Genomic DNA, 23,461 nt, shown 5'->3' with positions numbered 1-23,461 from the left:
ATGTCGGGCACCTCTTTCCATCTTCCTCACTCCACCGAATTCATTTAGCTTGTATTTTTGCAGTTTAAATACTATCAGTTGATTACTAGTTAAACTCAAAGGCTTTCGATTATTTTCTAGTTGTACATTAAGAGCTAAAAATATAATGGATATAATATAGAAGAAAAACATGGGAAAACGTAAAGTTACGTCAAGTAGGTAAGTAGCAGTGTGAACTAGTTTCCCGCTCAAAATGTGAACTCGTATGTCAACTAAAAAACCCTCCCCACTCCCAAAGAAGAAATATAAAATATTGGGTACCGCCCTGCAGAAATGCTGGCTTATTTTTGCTTATAATTTTAGAGTTCTTTCCGTTTAACAAGAAACAGACAAACCTAAACAGTTCGACAAAAACCTCCTCCAAACAACCATCAATGTTAAAAAGAAACAAAAAATAATAAATAAAAATTGTGGACTATCACCACAAAATCGAGGCAAATGAATACCGAATACCGAAAATTCATTTAGCATAATAATTAAAACAATTTTTTTTATTTGTAAGCCAAAAGACATTCCCCCTGGAAATTCGTGTCCCTGCCAACCGCTTCATTCACTCCCTCGACTCTCATGAATTGAGTTCTTGTTTCACTCAAGCCTATGGCTCTGGAAAACCAATTTGATTATGGAGTGTATAAAGTGTCAAGATACATGATTTTACCAAGTCAAGGCTCAAATAATAACGTATAAATTTGTTATTAACTTTTTTTCATATTTTTAGGCTAAATGTTTGACATTTTCATGTTTTTATACGAACAACACATTTATATAACTATAATTTTTTCAATGCTGATCTGTCAATATTATAAAGCCTAAAAAAAATAAAAATTTATTTATGATTAATGTGCGCAGCAAGAAAAAAATTTATTCATTTCCATAAGAAGTCCTCATAGGAACAATACTAGCGTGTCGAGGATCTTTCCCAGAAGGAAGTTTGAGTTGCTGAATAGCATGACCTAGTTGCAAGCTCGCCTCAGGATGAGCCGATCCCCTTAATATTTGTCCTTCTCGTTCCAGAAGAGAGGCAAGACTATCGAGTAACTCATGAAACCCCAAGGTTAAGGCTGCCTTTCTCAATTTATTCAGCTCCTGCAAGAAAAAAAAATTGTTTATCGGCTAACATTACTACATCAAGCTATAGAATCGTTTAAGCTGTATCATGGCTCGTATAGGACTAAAAATCCAGCGCTATATGCCGTAAAGTAATGCCAAGTATAAATAGATAAAAAACTAAAATTAATTTGATTTATTGACTGTTCTAAATTTTTAGTTTTATGTTGAATTTTTAACTCCTATAGATATTGGGCTGAATATTTTGACCACAAAACTGAGTTACAGACGAAGAACAATTATCAGCAGGGGAAATCGATATCACATTCATTACAGTTTATAAGTATATATTCAATTTAGTTTCATAAAATTTATTTAATCGAAACCAAGTCATCTTGGTTTCTAATATTTTTAATCAAGTTTCTATAAGCAGCTTTAGGTTTACTCTGAGATGTTAGAAAGCGTTGATGATCTTTCCCAGAGACTGACATGATCTAGTCCGAAAGCCCAGAATAGAAAACTTACTGTCTCTTGGCTTGAACAACAAGAGAAATATGTTGGCTTGAAAACAAAAAAAATTGGCTGAAACCACTGTATTCTGCATAAACGGCATCTTTTTTTTCTTTCTTTTCCTGCTCAGATAGCTTGGCACTTGAACATCGTAGAGAGTTGTTTAATGGCTCATTTTAAAGGAAATTGATTAGGTAAAACCTTTTGTAACATTTTCTAATAATAAAAATTTTTTTTTTTAATAAAATCAATCTTTTACGAAAAACTGCATTTTCGTATAAAACTGTAGTAGCTTATGTTATTAAAATCAGGAATTTGTCACATCTACGTGTCTTTGTAATTAACAAAAAAATATTTAACATAAAACTATAATAAGGAACGAACTCTAGCCCATAGTAACTAAATACGTTTGACACGTAGGCCTACGTTTGAAGAAGATAAAATTTAAAAAAATTCAAATGAATTTACAGAAAAAAATGTGCATTGCCAGTTTAATAAACATATGCTGATATTCATTCCTTAAAATCTTAATTAATTTTTGATTCCTAAAAGTTATAAAAGTGAAAATATTTAAAAGAAATGTTTTAAGTAAAGTACAAATAATATTCTGGCTTTTAGAAATCCTAAGGTTTAGAACCATACTCAGATTAATTTCCGCTCGTTTTGAATTTGACTTATTTTAATTTCTGTTTGTTTTGGGTTTCATTTATTTATTGATACTGATTGGTGGTAGCTGTATGCTTGGTAAATTATTTGATTCTATTTTTGTTCACTTTTGGTTTTATGGAGTTCTTTACTTTTTTTTTCGAAAAACTTCTTTAGCGCAAAAAGTTTTTTTTGATTAATTTCTGTTTGTTTTATACTGACATAGTCTTTTTCAGGGAGAAACACTGAGTCTCTCCTGAAGTTAAACAACCATCCCTTCCATAAAAAATTGAAAGGGCAATAGTCCTTTCAATTACCATTCGAATTAGCTCTTTCTGAAATTTTTACAACAACACTTTCAATAAAAACATTATATGGCCCAGGGCATAACTTACAACCTTAGCCCTGAGGGCTGTGGGGGGGGGGGGTGTAATCCTCAAAGACCTAATCTCCAGAACTTTCAACTACATTCAACAAAATGACATTCTCAAAATTTTGATTGGACGTGTTTGGGGAAATGTTGGGCATGAGAGGGGGGTTAGTTAACCTCTAATCACTTTCGGTTATTAAAAAGGGCACTAGCCCTCTCAATTTCCAATTGAATGAACCCCTTTTGAAGTTTCTACGACACTGCTATCTATACAAACCTTATATGCCCCCAGGACATAACTTACAACCTTTGCCCTGTGGGCTCTGGGGGGGGGTTGTCATCCTCAAATACATAATTTCCAGAACTTTCAACTACGTTGAACAAGATGGCTATCTCAAAACTTTGATTGGATGTGTTTAGGGAAATGGTGGACGTGAGAGGGGGATTATTTGCCATTCAATCGCTTTCGACCATTAAAAAGGGCACTAGCCCTTTCAATTTCCAATCGAATGAGCCCTTTTTGAAGTTTCTACAATATCACTATCTATAAAAACCTTATATGCCCCCAGGGCAAACTTACAACCCTTACCCTGAGGGCTGTGGAGGGTTGTCATCCTCAAAGACATAATTTCCAGAACTTTCAACTACGTTGAAAAAAATGGCTATCTCAAAACTTTGATTGTATGTGTTTGGGGAAATGGTGGCCGTGAGAGGGGATTAGTTGCCCTTCAATCATTTTCAACTGTTAAAAAGGGCACTAGCCATTTCAATTTCAAATTGAATGAGCCCTTTTTGAAGTTTCTATGACAACGCTTCCTATAAAAACCATATATACCCCCAAGGGCATAACTTACAACCCTTCCCCTGAGGACTGTGGGGAGGGGAGGGGTTGTCATCCTCAACGGCCTAATTTCCAAAACTTTCAACGACGTGGAACAAAATAGTTATATACAAATTTTGATTGGATGTGTTTGGGGAAAAGGTGGGCGTTAGAGGGGGTTTAGTTGCCCTCCAGTCACTTTCGACAATTAAAAAGAGCACTAGCCGTATGAATTTCCAATTGAATGAGCCCTCCTCAAAGACCAAATTTCCAGAACTTTCAACTACGTTGAACAAAATGAATATCTCAAAATTTTGATTGGATATGTTTTTGGAAATGATGGGCGTGAGAGGGGTGTTAGTTGCTCTCCAATTACTTTCAACTATTAAAAAGGACACTAGCCCTTTCAATTTCCAATCAAAGGAGCCCTTTTTGAAGTTTCTACGACAACTCTTTCTATAAAAAACCGTATATACCCCCAGGGCATAACTTACAACCCTTGCCCTGAGGGTTGTGGAGGGGGGGGATTGTCATCCTCAAAGACCTTATTTCAGAACTTCCAACTACGTTGAAAAAAATAGCTATCTCAAAATTTTGATTGTATGTGTTTGGGGAAATGGTAGGCGTGAGAGGGGGGTTAGTTGCTCTTCAATTACTTTCGACTACTAAACAGGGCACTAGCCATTTCAATTCCCAGTCGAATGAGCCCTTTTTGAAGTTTCTACGACATCGCTTTCTATGAAAACCTTATATGCTCCTAGGCCATAGCTTACAACCCTTGCCCTGAAAGACTGGGGGGGGGTTGTCATCCTCAAAGACCTAATTTCCAGAACTTTCAACTACGTTGAACAAAATGGCTATGATTGGATGTGTTTGGGGAAAAGATGGGCATGAGAGGAGGGTTAGTTACCCTCCAATCACTTTCGACTATTAAAAAGGGTACTAGCCCTTTGAATTTCCAATCGGATGAGCCCTTTTTGAAGTTTCTACGACAACGCCTTCTATAAAAACCTTATATGCCACTATGCCACCAGGGCATGACTTAAAATCGTTGCCCCGAGGGTTGGGAAGGGGGGGGGTGTCCTCCTCAAAAACATATTTTCTATCTGGAAATCAACTACGCTGAACAAAATGGCTATCTCAAAATTTTGATTGGATGTGTTTAAGGGAATGATGGGCATGGAGGGAGGGAGGGCTAGTTGCCCTCCAATCACTGTCGACTATTAAAAAGGACACTAGCCATTCCCCAATTTCCAATCGAATGAGCCCTTTCGAAGTTTCCACGACAACTCCTTCGATACGAAGTGCCCTGGTCTGAAAAAAATAATACATTTTTGTAATGTAGTGTGCCAACATCACTCTTACCACCATTAAATGGTGGGCGTGGAGGGGGCGTTAGTTGCCTTCCAATCTTTTTCGACTATTAAAAAGGGCACTAGCCCTTTCAATTTCCAATCGAATGAGCTCATTTTGAATTTTCTACGCCAACGCTTTCTATAAAAACCTTATAAGCCCCCAGGACATAACTTACAACCCTTGCCCTAAGGCTGTGGGGAGGAGGGGGGGTTGTCATCCTCAAAGACCTAATTTCCAGAACTTTCAACTACGTTGAACAAAGTGCCCAGGTATGGAAAAAAAATAATACATTGTGCCAACATCGTTCTTACCATCATTAAATGATGGGCGTGGAAGGGTTGTTAGTTGCCTTCCAATCACTTTCAACTATTAAAAAGGGCACTAGCCATTCCAATTTCCAATCGAATGAGCCCTTTCGAAGTTTCAACGACAACTCCTTCGATACGAAGTGCCCTGGTCTGAAAAAAATAATCCATTTTTGTAATGTAGTGTGCCAACATCACTCTTACCACCATTAAATGGTGGGCGTGGAGGGGGCGTTAGTTGCCTTCCAATCTTTTTCGACTATTAAAAATGGCACTAGCCATTTCAATTTCCAATCGAACGAGCCCTTTTGAAGTTTTTAAGACAGCGTTTTCTATAAAAACCTTATTTGCCCCCAGGACATTACTTAAAACCCCTGCCCCGAGGGCTGTGGGGGAGGGGGGTTGTCATCCTCAAAGACCTATTTCCAAATCTTTCAACTCTGTTCAACAAAAGGGCTATGATTGGATGTGTTTGGGGAAACGATGGGCATGAGAGGAGGGTTAGTTACCCTCCAATCACTTTCGACTATTAAAAAGGCACTAGCCCTTTGAATTTCCAATCGAATGAGCCCTTTTTCAAGTTTCACGGACAAAGCTTTCTATAAAAAAAACCTTATATGCCCCCAGGGCATAACTGACAACACTTGCCCTGAGGGCTCTGGGGGGAGTGTCCTCCTCAAAAACATTATTTCTATCTGGAAATCAACTACGCTAAACAAAATGGCCGTCTCAAGATTTTGATTGGATGTGTTTTGGGAAATGATGGGCGTTGAACTGGTGTTAGTTGCCTTTCAATCACTTTCGACTATCAAAAAGGGCACTAGCCATTCAAATTTCTAATCGAATGAGCCTTTTTCGAAGTTTCTACGACAACTCCTTCGATACGAAGTGCCCTGGCCAAAACCAGAAAATATAAATAATACATTGTGCCAACATCATTCTTTACTTAGGCAGCGCTATTGCACTGCCTATCATTGGCTATCGGTTATACGGTGAGATCTTAAATGATTCGATGAGTGTCCCAAATCAAAACACTGGAAGTACATATGTCATGCATGATGTTTTATTTGAGGACTTTTTGAAGTTACCGATCAAAGCTATAGGGTTAAAATACAATTTTGGCCGGAGACATGTCTGCAGTCCCCTGATTCTGACCCCCTAGTAATGCAAATAGCGAGTTTTAAACAAAATCTTCATTAATAAATTAACCTCTAGTAAAACAGGGGGAATGTTACGCCTTATAGAAACCAAAGGCATACAACAGTGTTTAAACTGTTTTGTTTGGGCTGCAAGTTGGGCCACTGGTCCCGTGTACCATCCCACACTCTCCAGCTTCAGATCTATAGACATATTTCACATATTTCGACACACGGTCATTCCAGGACTATTTACAGGATGGTGTTAAATGATTAGATGCTAATTATTAAAACCGTAGTACGACAGCCCTAAATCAAAACACTAAGTACATATTTCAAAATGTGTTATATTTCAGCTAGAGTAGATATTTAAGGTTTTCTGAACCTATTTCTGAGAAGTCTACTGCTTACACAAATAATAAGAAGTCACTGCTTACACAAAAGTTGGTATTTCAGGATCTCTTATATTGTTGATTGCAAATTCGAGGCTAACATTACAATGAAGAAGTCGAAGACATGACTTTCCTTTTTAAAACGGCACTAATATCTTTCAACGTCTTTGTCCTTTTAGACCCATTCCATAAAGCTTGTTTACTACTGTTAATACTGTAGTCATTATTGCTGTTAATATTTACAATAGTATGTCAACTGAAAAAGGCTACAGAACAAGCTAAAAAGAAAACACCGTTTTTCCATGAATAACTAATAAGGGCAATTATTTATACAAAAATTAAAACAACCAGAAAAGACAACAATGAAGAAATGAATCCAATCCGAACAGAAATTACAATGGCCAAAGAATTCAACCTTAAAACGAACGAGTCGCCAAAAACAAATGTGATATGCTCCCCCCCCCCCTCCTACAAAAGAAGAGAATATCGCTTACACTTTATTGACGACTTAGCTGATTGATTAGACTGAAAGTTTTGTTTGACTAGTTGATTTTGTCTATCAAATTTTGCAACTTAAGGAGAAAAACAGTGAAAAAACAAGGGTTTTTTAAAATAGTAAGACTGTATTAATTGTCAAAAATCTTTTTATGTTTATCTTTTTCTTTGAAATTTCATTAGTATTTTGTCCTTTTTTTCAATTTTGGTTTAAAAGTTCAATATCAATATGCAATGCATGGCTTAGTAGATTGCTTCAAATATTACCAATCGAAGTTTCTTTAAGTCTTTTTTTTCCTCTTTTTTGAAAGCTAAAAAAATTATTACGTATTTAAAAGAATGGAAGTTAAAATATAAACTCTTTGATGAAATGAGGGCCGTGTTAAAAATCTTAAGACTACATTGATTTTCACAATATAATTTACATCGATAGATGTTTTTGAGTAAAGTTCGAATAGTTTCAGATTTATTCTTTATTTTAATTTTTCCATAATGAGCAGAAAAAAGGAAAACTGTCAAAAATATACTTAGGTTTTCAATAGAGAGTAAATGGCAGGCAAAATCCTTGGGCCAAACCCTAAAAGCCCAGTGTAAAATATCTTATGCAGAAATTTGCGCTACTCCTTTTTTATTCAGTCAATTATTTCAGACTTTTTTATGACCTTTTTTTCCACTCATTGTAAGATTTATGAACATAGCAGCCAGCATAGGCCATTTTTTTCATAACTATGGAATTAATGAATTGGAAAATACTAATTCACAACTCAAATTGCTAAAATATGGTAATTTTTAACTAATTAATAGAGTGTAAAAAAATACATATACAATATATATTACCGTGAATGTTGGAGATTAGTAAATGTCGACATTCACCGATGAATGTCCGAAATTCCTTTTTCTCTACTTGAGTTCAATTAGCTTTGCGAATCAGGTTTTTCAGTCTTATGCAAGTTATTATGGTAAAAGTTAAAGTTAGGTTAGGTTAAATTTTGTTAGTTTAGGTTCGGTTAACCTAACCTGTTATCATCAAACCTTGCATTAAACTGAAAAAGTTGATTCGCAACGCTGACTAAATCCAAGGAGAAAAAAAAAGGAACTTCGGGGATTCACTAGTGAGTTTTGACATATTCACGAATTTTGGATATTCAAGATCAGATCTATTCTACAGTATAGAATATATATTTGTACGAGAGGGCCAGCGAATTAATACATTTCGGTCTTTGCTTCTAAGTGTTAAAACCGGCGGTTGTTTCTTACTTGTTACCTCTTCCCCAAAAATGTGACATAACTGGAAGAACCACCATACTAGGATACATGGAATCAATGCTAATACCTGTTGCCTGCATTTGTATTGGTATTACTAAAAAGTAAGTTGGTTAACGGGGGCCCACCAAGAAGATTTTCCCCGTGGCCCAATGATAGTTATCAAAGGCCTTGAAAAGTTTTCGCCAAATCCCAATTTTTTGGGATTTTTGTAGTTTTTGGTGCTTTTCGTATCAAAACTACTATTACTACTACTAATGGTTATTCGTTGCAGCACCAAGCCGCCTTAGGCCAACAAACACTGCTTTTCGCACGCTTACTATTGACACAAAAGTTAAAGAGCTGTCTTCCTTACCTTATAAAAATTATGTGTTTTTTCAGGGAGTTTCCGAGCATGTCTTACAACTTTTTGTACATCAGCTTGAAGTGAGCCAGGGCGGGACCAAGTAACAACATTAGTGGCATAGCTCCTCTTTTCGGATGGTCGCACAGGAAAAGGAGGATTTTCTAATGAAGGCAAATCACTAAGTGGGCCGAGTAGGTTCATGTCTCCATACCAAGGAACACTCCTTGATCCTATTGATAGAGCATCAATGTTGAATTACTTATTTCTTTATTTAAATTTTAGTTTTTCAGAGTGAAATCACACATCTATCAATTCATCCTTCATTCGCAACTACAAGTTTCCAATAGTACTAAAATCATACGAAAGTCTAAAAAGATTAAAGAGCCCAATAAACTATTGTGATTAATAACATAATAATATCAATAGACAAAAAATCTGTGTTATAGCCTATTTTGACATTTCTCCAAGCCATTTAAATTATGATTAGTGATTACCGCATAATCACACGTAACTACAATTGCGCCAGATAGGTTGGGTTGCACTGAGGAAGTTTCTTTTATTTTTTTTGTAAAATAGGAGCATACGGAATAACAGGTGTGTCTAGCCTTTAATATAATAGTAGGAATAGTACCATATTAAAAACATCAAGCCCTGGGGTAGGAGTAGGAGTAACCCGAAATTCACCCTCATACCCAACCCTATCCCCCTCATCCCCAACCCAATTTCCCCTCATCCCCAACCCATCCCCAAGGAATATAATGCTAAAGAAGAACTGACTCAGAAACTGTCGACATTTGACTGGCAAGTGATGAACAATACGGTACAAAGCACTTTACTAGACTTAGCATACTTTTTTTTTCGAGAGAGAGAAATAATTTATTAACCAAAATGACGTTTACATAATTATACGGGTAAGGAATAAGGGTTACTTTAAAAGGGGTAAGGGTTACGAAGTACCAGGTTATTTGGAAGACAAGTGCTTAAGTTTTAAATGTCTTATTGAAATCATGAACACTAATATAATGAAAAAAATAGTAAAAATTGCCCCCCCCCAAAAAAAAAATACATCAACTCTCTAATATTATTAACTTTTAGGCTTATTTGATTCACTGTATTTACGTTAACTTTTTCATTTAAAATGCAACAGATACGAGCACTGAAGGGTGGCAGATGGCATACTCAGATAACATAATTAGACTAATGTTCGAATTTTGTTCCAATGCTTTAACATTGACTCCTGAATCACAAAGGCCGTTTAATTAGAATAAATAGCTCTTTTGAAACTACTAATAAAAACTTTAGCGTAGAGAGCGAGGTATTGACGAAGGGGCAAACCGCCTTATTTACGTAATAATTTATGTTCGGTTTAAATTTTATTGTTGCTCCTTACTTTCAGTTGGAAAAACTTGTTTTTTGTTTTTTTTTAGTTTCTGCTCATTTTTTAAATAATGCTGGGAGATCCGGCGCACCCTTCATCAAAAATTCCCTTCCTCCATGAAAAATTCCTTCATGGAAAGATCCTTCCACATAACCCCTCCCCTCGCCCCCCCCCTCACCAGAAAAAATCCCCCCTGAAAACGTCTGCATACTTCCAATAACCAATACTATATGTAAACTATGGGCAAAGTTCATAACTCGCAGCCCTTGCAGACTCAAGAATATACTTATTAGGTTTGTCGACTACGCTGAATAAAATGCTTGTCTCAAAATTTTGATCGGGTGACTTTGGGACAAAGTGAGCGTGGAAGGGGGCGTAGTTGCCCTCCAATTTGTTTGGTGACTTAAAAAGGGCACTAGAACTTTTAATTTCCGTTCGAATGAACCCTCTTGCGATATTCTAGGACCACAGGGTCGATACGATCACCCCCGAAGGAAAAAAAAATCAAATAAACACGCATCCGTGATTTTTCTTCTGGGAAAAAATGCAAAATTCCACATTTTTGCAGATACGAGCTTGAAACCCCTTCACTAGGGTTCTCTGATACGCCGAATCTGATGGTATGATTTTCATTACGATTTTATGACTTTTAGGGGGGGGTTCTCCTTTTTTCGAAAATAAGACTAATTGTCTCAGGCTCGCGGCGACATAGTGCACCAGGCACTTTGACGATAAATCCTTTCAGCCCAGTTTTTATTAAGAAAAAAAAAATCACTCAGGGATAATTTATTGCGCCCCGCCTGGCATTATGTGCCCCTAGGCCCGGGCCTAGTGGGCCTATTGGTAAATCCAGGTCTGGGTGTGTATTAAAAAAAGAACAAAAATCTCACCTAATACTTATTTTAATTTTAGAATGGACTCAGCTATGCGCATGGAAAAGAGGAGGGAATTCAACCCCACACATCTAAAATTTTAAGATTATTATTTTTGGAAACAACTTCTAGTATTATTCATATAATAACTTTGCGTTCTTTTTCAATCCCCCTCCCTCCCTGAAGACTTTTGCCCATGAGACCCGACTGTTTATTATGCAGATATATATAGCCTGTGACAGCTTCAGAAGCAGACCTCGAATAATAGGCAGCGCGCTAGCGCTGCCTAAGTAAAGAACGATGTGGGCAACATGTGTTTTTTTTTCTCCATACCCAGGCACTTCGTATCGAAGGAGTCGTCGTAGAAACTTCGAAAAGGGCTCATTCGATTGGAAATTGGAGTGGCTAGTGCCCTTTTTAATAGTCAAAAGTGATTGGAGGGCAACTAGCCCCCCCTCCCCCACGCCCATTATTCCCCCAAATACGTCCAATCAAAATTTTGAGACAGCCATTTTGTTCAGCGTATTTGATTTCCAAATAGAAAATAACTTTTCGAGGAGGACACTCCCCCACAACCCACAGGGCAAGGGTTTTAAGTTATGCCCTGAGGGCATATAAGGTTTTTATAGAAGGCGTAGTCGTAGAGACTTCCAAAAAGGCTCATTCGACTGGAAATTCAAAGGGCTAGTGCCCTTTTTAATAGTCAAAAGTGATTGGAGGGCAACTAGCCCCCCCCCCCACCCATCATTTCCCCAAACACATCCAATCAAAATTTTGAGATAGCCATTTTGTTCAGCGTAGTTGATTTTCAAATAGAAAATACTTTTTTGTGGAGGAAACTCCCCCACAGCCCTCGGGGCAAGGGTTTTAGTTATGCCCTGGGGGCACATATAGTTTTTATAGAAGGCGTTGTCGTAGAAACTTTAAAAAAGGCTCATTCGATTAGAAATTCAAAGGGCTAGTGCAATTTTTAATAGTCGAAAGTGATTGGAGAGCAACTAGCCCCCCCCCCACACCCATCATTCCCCCAAACACATCAAATCAAAATTTTGATATAGCCATTTTGTTCAGCGTGGTTGATTTCCAGGTAGAAAATATCTTTTTGAGGAGGACACTCCCCCACAACCCACGGGGCAAGAGTTTTAAGTTATGCCCTGAGAGCATCTAAGGTTTTTATAGAAGGCGTTGTCGTAGAAACTTAAAAAGGGCTCATTCGATTGGAAATTCAAAGGTCTAGGGCCCGTTTTAATAGTCGAAAGTGAATGGAGGGCAACTAGCCCCCCCCCCCACGCACATCATTCCCCCAAACACATCCCATCAAAATTTTTAGATAGCCATTTTGTTCAGCGTACTTGATTTCCAGATAGAAAATATATTTTTGAGGAGAACACTCCCCCACAACCCTAAGGGCAAGGGTTTTAAGCTATGCCCTGGGGGCATATGAGGTTTTTATAGAAGGCGTTGTCGTAAAAGCTTCAAAACAGACTAATTCGATTGGAAGTTCAAAGTGCTAGTACCCTTTTTCATAGTCGAAAGTAATTGGAGGGCAACTAGCCCCCTCCCCCACTTCCATCATTCCTCCAAACACATCCAATCAAAATTTTGAGATAGCCATTTTGTTCAGCGTAGTTGATTTCCATATAGAAAATTTGCTTTTGAGGAGGACACTCCCCCACAACCCTCAGGGCAAGGGTTCTAATTCATGCCCTGGGGGCATACACGTTATATTTATAAAGCGGTTTATTATAATATTATCAACAGGCTAATTCTTTTTTTATTCAAACGGGAGATTACTCTTCTTAACAGGCTACATGGAGTTGATGGACCCTAGCCCCCCCCCCCCTCCCACCCATAAGTCCCCAAAAAATATCCAATCAAAATTTTGAAATAGCTATTTTGTTCAGCGAAGTTGATTTCCGGACAGAAAATATATTTTTGAGGAGGACACTAGTAGAATGTATCTATGGAATTTGCTTGCAGGTATAGGAATTACCATGCTATTTGCTTGCAGGTATAGGAATTACCATGCTATTTGCGTGAAGCTATAGGAAAACATTTCCAGAGCACGTATCTATGGAATTTGGGTAGATTATGTTCCTTCCAATGTTATTGGGGCCTCTACACGTGATTAAAAACATGTTTTGAAACTATAGTCAAGGTTGTATAAGAGAATTAGACTGTTTTTTTTTGTTTTTTTTGTTATTGATATCAATTACACAAGAACCGAGACAAGAAAATCCATACCTTAGACACTACATTTGCACGAAGAAATATTAATAAGCTACTGGCTTTTCTGTTTTTTGGAAGATTACCTTAACTCGAGAGTAGTTCGTTATTAAAAATTGGATAATACAATGAGACTTTTTTGATTGACATTTGAAGAAAGGGGTAAGGGATTTGCGAATTGGATTGTAACTCAAGAGTAGTTTGTTATTAAAAAATTGGATGCTACAATCAGAATTGGTTGATTGACATTTGCAAAAAAGGGGTAAGGGATTTGCGAATTGGAGTGTAACTCGAGAGTAGTTTGTTTTTGCTGTAAACTCTTAGTTTTTTGTAAGAAAATTATGGAAAATACAATTCTCTGGTGCAAATCTGAAACTTTAGTCTATTTTTGGATCGAAAAATAAACTATTTCTGTAAAATCTGAGCTAATAAGGGTTTTTGGCCGCAAACCCGTTTTTTGTAAGAAAATTATGGAAAATGCAATTCGTAGGCTCATAGGTGAAAAGGAAGTCCAGTAATGGATCAAAAAATAAACTATTTCTATAAAATTTGAGCTAATGAGGATTTTTTGCCGTACACTCTATTTTTTTGTAAGAAAATTATGGAAAATACAATTCTCTGGTGCAAATATGAAACTTTAGTCTATTTTTAGATCGAAAAATAAACTATTTTTGTAAAATATGAGCTAATAAGGGTTTTTTTGCAGTAGACTCTAGGTTTTTGTAAGAAAGATATGGAAAATACAATTGTCTGGCTCAAATCTCAACCTTTAGTCTATTTTTTGATCAAAAAATAATACTATTTCTGTAAAATCTGAGCTGATAAGGGTTTTTTGCCGTAAAATATTGTCTTTTCTAAGCAAATTATGGAAAATGTAATTCTCTGGTATAAATCTGAAACCTTAGTCAATTTTTGGATCGAAAACTAATATTTTTCTGTAAAATCTGAGCTAATAAGAGTTTTTGGTTGAGAACTCTAGTTTTTTGTAAGAAAATTATGGGAAATACAATTTGTTGGCTCATAGGTGAAAATTAAGTCCAGTTATGGATCGAAAAAGAAACTTTGTCTTTAAAATCTGAGCTAATAAGGTTTTTTTGCCATAGACTCTAGTTTTTTTGAAGAAAATTATGGAAAATACAATTGTCTGGTTCAAATCTGAAACTTTAGTCTATTTTTGGATCGAAAAATAAACTATTTCTGTAAAATCTGAGCTAATAAGGATTTTTGGTCGTAAACTCCTGTTTTTTGTAAGAAAATTATGGAAAATACAATTTTTTGGTTCAAATCTTAAACTTTAGTCTATTTTTGGATCGAAAAATAAACTATTTCTGTAAAATCTGATCTAATAAGGGTTTTTGGCCGTAAACTCTAGTTTTTTGTAAGAAAATTATTGAAAATACAATTGTCTGGTTCAAATCTGAAACTTTAGTCTATTTTTGGATTGAAAAATAAAACTATTTCTATAAAATCTGAGCTAAAAAAGAGTTTTTGACCGTAAACTCTAGTTTTTTTTGTAAAAAATTATGGAAAATACAATTCGTTGGCTCATAGGTGAAAATTAAGTCCAGTTATGGATCGAAAAATAAACTATTTCTATAAAATCTGAGCTAATAAGGGTTTTTGGCCGTAAACTCTAGTTTTTGTAAGAAAATTATGGAAAATACAATTTTCTGGTTCAAATCTGAAACTTTAGTCTATTTTTCGATCGAAAGATAAACTATTTCTGTAAAATCTGAGCTAATAAGGGTTTTTTGCAGTATACTCTAGTTTTTTGTAAGAAAATTATGGAAAATGCAAAACTCTGGTGCAAATCTGAAACTTTAGTTTATTTTTGGATCGAAAAATAATCTATTTCTGTAAAATCTGAGCTAATAAGGGTTTTTGGCCGAGAACTCTATTTTTTTCTAAGAAAATTATGGAAAATGCAATTTGTTGGCTCATAGGTGAAAATTAAGTCCAGTTATGGATCGAAAAATAAACTATTTCTATAAAATCTGAGCTAATAAGGATTTTTTGCCGTAAACTCTAGTTTTTTGTAAGAAAATTATGGAAAAATACAATTGTCTGGTTCCAATCTGAAACTTTAGTCAATTTTTGGATCGAAAAATAAACTATTTCTGTAAAATCTGAGCTAATAAGGGTTTTTGCCCGTAAACTCTAGTTTTTTGTATGTAAATTATGGAGAATGCAATTCTCTGGTACTAATCTCAAACTTTAGTCTATATATGGATTGAAAAATATTCTATTTCTGTAAAATCTGAGCTAATAAAGGTTTTTGGTCGTAAACTCTTGTTTTTTGTAAGAAAATTATGGAAAATACAATTTTCTGGTTCAAATATGAAACTTTAGTCTATTTTTGGATCGAAAAATAAAACTATTTTTATAAAATCCGAGCTAAAAAAGGATTTTTGACCGTAAACTCTATTTTTTTTTTGTCAGAAAATTATGGAAAACACAATTCGTTGGCTCATAGGTGAAAATTTAGTCCAGTTATGGATCGAAAAATTAACTATTTCTATAAAATCTGAGCTAATAAGGGTTTTTGCCAGTAAACTCTAGTTTTTTGTAAGAAAATTATGGAAATTACAATTCTCTGGTGCAAATCTGAAACTTTAGTCTATTTTTGGATCGAAAAATAAACTATTTCTGTAAAATCTGAGCTAAAAAGGGTTTTTGGCTGCAAACTCTAGTTTCTTGTAAGAAAATTATGGAAAATATAATTCGTTGGCTCATAGGTGAAAATTAAGTCCAGTTATGGATCGAAAAATAAACTATTTCTATAAAATCTGAGCTAATAAGTTTTTTTTGCAGTAAACTCCAGTTTTTTGTAAGAAAATTATGGAAAATGCAATTGCCTGGTTCAAACCTAAAACTTTATTCTATTTTTGGATCTAAAAATAAACTGTTTCTGTAAAATCTGAGCTAATAAGGGTTTTTTGCTGTAAACTCTAGTTTTTCTTATGAAAATTATGGAAAATACAATTTTCTGGTTGAAATCTGAAACTTTAGTCTATTTTTGGATTGAAAAATAAAACTATTTCTATAAAATCTAAGCTAATAAGGGTTTTTGGCCGTAAAGTCTAGTTTTTTGTAAGAAAATTATGGAAAATACAATTCGTTGGTTCATAGGTGAAACTTAACTCCAGTTATGGATCGAAAAATAAACTATTTCTGTAGAATCTGAGCTAATAAGGGTTTTTGACCATAAACTCTAGTTTCCTGTAAGCAAATTATGGAAAATACAATATTCTCTTTCAAATGTGAAACTTAGGTCCATTCTCTGGTTCAAATGTGAAACTTAAGTCCAGTTTTGGATACTCATAATGATGAGGACTGATGGTTCTAATTCAAAACTTTTTTTTTCATAAAAACAAACTATTTTTTTTTAAACTTCGAAATTATTCAACTTTGTTTATTTTTTTATTTTTTTTTTACGTATCTTAAAATGACAAAATATGCTTACGGCTCTAACATTTGAACTCTGTGATTGGTCAGAGACACGATGTGGCTTTCCCACTGGTATTCTATGTCCGGATATCGACACTACCTAGTCTATTCATTGTATTTAATCAGTATTTCGTACGCAGTGGAACAAGAAACACACAAGCCATATCTTTAAAAAAAACTGAAGATCGAGCATTTTAATAAAGTGTGTTCACATGTCAATGTTATTGTAGCATTGAATACCGACAAGGAGAAGTATTTAAACTATGAAACAAGTAAAAATGGTAGCACTATTGGAAATGTATACGAGCATTGTCATGACAGTAAGGAATTTAATTTCTTTGGAGTACCAAAAAAATTCAACTCTTCTTATGGTGGATATGCAAGAGTGAGATATCCAGAGATGATAACACTCAAAGAGAATGCCAAAATAAAAATAATAGTTGATGAAGAGGGACATGTTCTTGCCAGTGCTTGTGGTAACATGTTACCTCTTGTTGCACCCCATCGTCAACTTTCGAGTATTAGCATTCAACGGAAGATCAAAAGAAGACATGCATACTCTTCTACTAACATCATTAGCCATCTCTTGTCTAATTGCCGAAACTGTTACATTTGTAAATATAATGTTGTAATTGACAGTTAAATGGCCGGAAAAATAAAAATGGTGTTGGCGGAAAATATAACTAACGAATATGAAGATGAATTGATGAAAAACAAAGTGCCAGCAAACGTCACTACCATTAATGAACGAAATAATAGCAAAGATGAGATGCATATGGAAATTATAGATGACCCCCCCATTAGAAATGTGTTCACATGTTAGTGTTATTGTAGCATTGAATGCTGACAAGGAGAAGTATTTGAACTATGAAACAATTAAAAGTGGTAGCACTATCGGAAACGTATGCGTGCGTTGTCATGACACTAAGGAATTAAATTTCTTTGGAGTACCAAAATAATTCAATTATACAAATGGTGGATATGGGAAAGTATCATTTCCAGAGATGTTAGTACTCAAAGAAAATGCCAACATAAAAATAATAGGTGATGAAGAGGGGTATCTTCATGCTAGTGCTATAGGTAACATGCTACCCATTGATAGAACCTTTCGTCATCTTTTAGCTATTAGCATTCTAATGAAAGCAAAGGAGAAAAGAAAGGCCTACTCTTCTACTAATATCATAAACCATATCTTGTCTACGTGCCAAAACTGTTACCTTTGTAAAAATAAGGTTGTAATAGACAGTGAAATTGCCGGAAAAATAAAAAGGGCATTGGTAGAAAATATCACTAAGGAATATAAAGATGAATCAATGAAAAACAAAGTGTCAGCAAACGTTACTACCATTGATCAAACAGTCAATGAATCAAACAATACCAAAGATGAAACGTATATTGAACCTGTCGGTGACACACCAGTAAATATTGTGCATGACTCAAAATGGAATAATGATTATTCTACCGATTTCGAGTTAAGAGAAGATAATAGGTACAATATCAAGAGAGAACATGGTGAACTATTTTATGGAACAGATTCAAAATTTGCAAAGTTGATCATAGATATTAATAATGTATCATAATGTATTTTTTTATTAATGTTCTACATTGCATTATTTCATTAAAAATATATTATGCATTACATTGCTATCTGTTCATTATCGTTAGAGAAAGCTATCATATGAAACGTTTAGAATGTCTATTAAAATATTGGAAATGTAAGAAAAGGAATTCGCATACATCTATTGTCAGACACATGGGATAGAGTGAATAAATTTTATTTATCAACATCTTTTGTCAGATACATCATATAAAATTGACAGAATCTAAGTGTCAGAGTGAATAATTTTTTCTTTTATCAACATCCTTTATCAGTTACATCAAATAAAAATGACGAAATCTAAATTTCAGAATGAATAAATGCTTTAACAACATCCTTTATCAGATATGTCGGATAAAATTGACAAAATCTAAGTATCAGAGTGACTAAATTCTATATCAGCATCCTTTTCTCGGATACATAGGATAAAATATCGGATAAAATTGACAAAATCTAAGTAACAGATTGATTAAATTCTATATCAACATCCATTTCTCAGGTGCATGGGAATAACATTGACAAAATCTAGGTATCAGAATGAATAAATTCTTTATCAACATCCGTTGTTGGATATGTCATTATGTCATTATGAAAAAATTGTAAGTAAGTAAGTGAGTAAGTAGGTAAGTAAGTAAAAAACTCTTTCTTGAATTCACCTCTTGGATATACAATACAGAAATTTAATTCAGGAAATTATGAAAAAAAAATTTAGACGGGGTTACGTGCGCGCACGTAACGCATGTTGATAAAGAATTTATTCATTCTTTCCGAATTTATTCACTCCAATGTTTTAATAGACATTCTAAAAGTTTGATATGCTAGCTTACTCTAAAAATAATGAACACATAACAATGTAATGCATAATATATTTTTAATGAAATAATGCCATGTAGAATATTAATAAAAAAAATATATTATGATACATTATTAATATCAATGATCAACTTTGGAAATTTTGAATCTGTTCCATAAAATAGTTCACCATGTTCTCTCTTGATATTGTAGCTATTGTCTTCTCTTAACTCGTAATCGGTAGAATAATCATTATTCCATGTTGAGTCATACACAATATTTACTGGTGTGTCACTGATAGGTTCAATATACGTTTCATCTTTGGTATTATTTGATTCATTAACTGTTTGATCAATGGTAGTAACGTTTGCTGACACTTTGTTTTTCATCGATTCATCTTTATATTGCTTAGTGATATTTTCTACCAATGCCCTTTTTATTTTTCCGGCAATTTCACTGTCTATTGCAACGTTATTTTTACAAAGGTAACAGTTTCGGCACGTAGACAAGATATGGTTTATGATATTAGTAGAAGAGTAGGCCTTTCTTTTCCTCTTTGCTTCCATTTGAATGCTAATACTTAAAATATGACGATAGGTTATATCAATAGGTAGCATGTTACTTCTAGCACTAGCGCGAAGATACCCCTCTTTATCAACTTTTATTTCTATGTTGACATTCTCTTTGAGTACTAACATCTCTGGAAATGATACTTTCGCATATCCACCATTTGTATAATAGAATTTTTTTGGTACTCCAAAGAAATTTAATTCCTTAGTGTCATGACAACGCACGCATACATTTCCGATAGTGCTACCACTTGTACTTGTTTCATAGTTCAAATACTTCTCCATGTCAGCATTCAATGCTACAATAACACTAACATGTGAACCCTTTTCTAATGGGGGGTCATCCATATTTTCAATATGCATTTCATCTTTGCTATTATTTCGTTCATTAATGGTAGTGACGTTTGCTGGCACTTTGTTTTTCATCGATTCATCTTTATATTCCTTAGTGATATTTTCTGCCAATGCCCTTTTTATTTTCCGGCAATTTCACTGTCTATTACAACATACATGTTACTACATGTTACCACAAGCACTGGCAAAAAGATGTCCCTCTTCATCAACTATTATTTTTATGTTGGCATTCTCTTTGAGTGCTATCATCTCTGGATATCTCACTCTTGCATATCCACCATAATAAGATTTGAATTTTTTTGGTACTCCAAAGAAATTAAATTCCTTACTGTCATGACAATGCACGCATACATTTCCAATAGTGTTACCATTTTTACTTGTTTCATAGTTTAAATACTTCTCCTTGTCGGCATTCAATGCTACAATAACATTGACATGTGAACACACTATTAAAATGCTCCATCTTCACTTTTTTTTAAAGATATGACTTATGTGTTTATCGTTCCACTGCGTAAAAAATACTGATTTAATACATGCAATAGACTAGGTAGTGTCGATATCCGGACATAGAATACCAGTGGGAAAGCCACATCGTGTCTCTGACCAATCACAGAGTACAAATGTTAGAGCCGTAAGCATATTTTGTAAATTTAAGATACGTACAAAAAAAAAGTTGAATAATTTCTAAGTTTAAAAAAAAATAGTTTGTTTTTATGAAAAAAAAAAATATTGAATTAGAATCATCAGTCCTCATCATTATGAGTATCCAAAACTGGACTTAAGTTCCACATTTGAACTAGAGAATTGTATTTTCCATAATTTTCTTACAGGAAACTAGAGTTTATGGCCAAAAATCCTTATTAGCTCAGATTCTAAAGAAATAGTTCATTTTTTTATCCATTCCTGGAGATAAGTTTCACCTATGAACCAACAAATTGTATTTTCCTTAATTTTCTTACGAAAAACTAGAGTTTACGGTTAAAAACCCTTATTAGCTCATATTTTAAAGAAATTGTTTTATTTCTCGATCCAAAAATAGACTAAAGTTTCAGATTTGAACCAGAAAATTGTATTTTCCATAATTTTCATACAAAAAACTAGAGTTTACGGCCAAAAACCTTTATTAGCTCAGATTTTACAGAAATAGTTTATTTTTCGATCCAAAAATAGACTAAAGTTTCAGATTTGAACCAGACAATTGTATTTTCCGTAATTTTCTTACAAAAAACCAGAGTTTACGGCAAAAAAACCCTTATTAGCTCAGATTTTACAGAAATAGTTTATTTTTTGATCCAGAAATGGACGTAATTTTCACCTATGAGCCAACGAATTGTATTTTCCATAATTTTCTTACAAAAAACTAGAGTTTGCGGCCAAAAACCCTTATTAGCTCAGATTTTACAGAAATAGTTTATTTTTCGATCCAAAAATAGACTAAAGTTTCAGATTTGCACCAGAGAATTGTATTTTCTATAATTTTCTTACAAAAAAACTAGAGTTTACTACAAAAAACCCTTATTAGCTCAGATTTTATAGAAATAGTTTATTTTTCGATCCATAACTGGACTTAATTTTCACCTATGAGCCAACGAATTGTATTTTCCATAATTTTCTTACAAAAAAAACTAGAGTTTAATGTCAAAAACCCTTTTTTAGCTAAGATTTTATAGAAATAGTTTTATTTTTCAATCCAAAAATAGACTAAAGTTTCATATTTGAACCAGAAAATTGTATTTTCCATAATTTTCTTACAAAAAACTAGATTTTGCGGCCAAAAACCCTTATTAGCTCATATTTTACAGAAATAGTTTATTTTTCGATCTAAAAATAGACTAAAGTTTCAGATTTGAACCAGACAATTTTATTTTCCATAATTTTCTTACAAAAAACTAGAGTTTGAGGCCAAAAACCCTTATTAGCTCAGGTTTTATAGAAAAATATTATTTTTTGATCCAAAAAGAGACTAAAGTTTCAGATTTGTACCAGATAATTACATTTTCCATAATTTGCTTACAAAAAACATGAGTTTATGGCAAAAAACCATTATTAGCTCAGGTTTTATGGAAATAGCTTATTTTTCGATGCAAAAATAAACTAAAGTTTCATATTTGAACCAGAAAATTGCATTTTCCAGAATTTTATTACAAAAAACTAGAGTTTACGCCCAAAAACCCTTATTAGCTCAGATTTTATAGAAATAGTTTATTTTGATCATTGGATTTAATTTTCACCTATAAGCCAACGAATTGTATTTCCCATAATTTTCTTACAAAAAAACCTAGAGTTTACGGTCAAAAACCCTTTTTTAGCTCAGATTTTACAGAAATAGTTTATTTTTTGATCTAAAAATAGACTAAAGTTTCAGATTTGGACCAGACAATTGTATTTTCCATAATTTTCTTACAAAAAACTAAAGTTTTTTGCCAATAACCCTTATTAGCTCAGATTTTACAGAAATAGTATATTTTTCGATCCAAAAATAGACTAAAGTTTCAGATTTGAACCAGACAATTGTTTTTTCCATAATTTTCTTAAAGAAACTAGAGTTTAAGGCGAAAAACCCTTATTAGCTCAGATTTTACAGAAATAGTTAATTTTTCGATCCATAACTGGACTTAATTTTCACCTATGAGCCAACGAATTGTATTTTCCATAATTTTCTTACAAAACACTAGTTTGCGACCAAAAAACCTTATTAGCTCAGATTTTACAGAAATATATTATTTTTTGATCCACAAATAGACTAAAGTTTCAGATTTACACCAGAGAATTGCATTTTCCATAATTTGCTTACAAAAGATAAGAGTTTATGGCCAAAAACCATTACTACCTCAGATTTTACACAAATAGTTTTTTTTCGATCCAAAAAAAGACGAAAGGTTGAGATTTGAGCCAGTAAATTGTATTTTCCCTAACTTTCTTCCAAAGAACTAGAGTTTACTGCAAAAAACACTTTTAGCATCGATTTTATAGAAATATTTTTATTTTTCGATGCAAAATTAGACTAAAGTTTCAGATTTGAACCAGAAAATTGTATTTTCCATAATTTTCTTACAAAAAACTAGAGTTTACGGCAAAAAACCCTTATTAGCTCAGATTTTACAGAAATAGTTTATTTTTCGATCCATAAATGGACTTAATTTTCACCTATGAACCAACGAATTATATTTTCCATAATTTTCTTACAAAAAACTAGAGTTTGCGGCCAAAAACCCTTATTAGCTCAGATTTTACAGAAATAGTTTATTTTTCAATCCAAACATAGACTAAAGTTTCAGATTTGCACCAGAGAGTTGTATTTTTCATAATGTTCTTACAAAAAACTAGAGTTTACTGCAAAAAACCCTTATTAGCTCAGATTTGATAGAAATAGTTTATTTTTCGATTCATAACTGGAATTAATTTTCACCTATGAGCCAACGAATTGTATTTTCCATAATTTTCTTACAAAAAAAACTAGAGTTTACGGTCAAAAACCCTTTTTTAGCTCAGATTTTATAGA

General features: G+C 33.9%; 1 protein-coding gene across 1 annotated transcript in view; it reads right to left on the bottom strand.

Moving 5' to 3' along the window:
- Positions 1-224: 224 nt before the first annotated feature.
- The window catches only part of IntS14 (integrator complex subunit 14), a 72,714-nt gene continuing 49,477 nt past the window's right edge, over positions 225-23,461 (bottom strand). The window contains exons 8-9 of the mRNA XM_089097138.1: positions 8,734-8,954; positions 225-1,125 (exon numbers count right to left, since the gene is read on the bottom strand). Of these exons, the coding sequence (XP_088953264.1) occupies positions 901-1,125; positions 8,734-8,954 (446 nt within the window). The 3' untranslated portion in view covers positions 225-900. The remainder of the gene's footprint in view (positions 1,126-8,733; positions 8,955-23,461) is intronic.

The sequence above is a fragment of the Artemia sp. Qi Xiang Cuo genome, chromosome 11, assembly GCF_049724085.1.
Source record: "Artemia sp. Qi Xiang Cuo chromosome 11, ASM4972408v1, whole genome shotgun sequence".
NCBI classification, from domain to species: domain Eukaryota; kingdom Metazoa; phylum Arthropoda; class Branchiopoda; order Anostraca; family Artemiidae; genus Artemia; species Artemia sp. Qi Xiang Cuo.
This window is presented reverse-complemented; position numbering and strand designations above follow the sequence as displayed.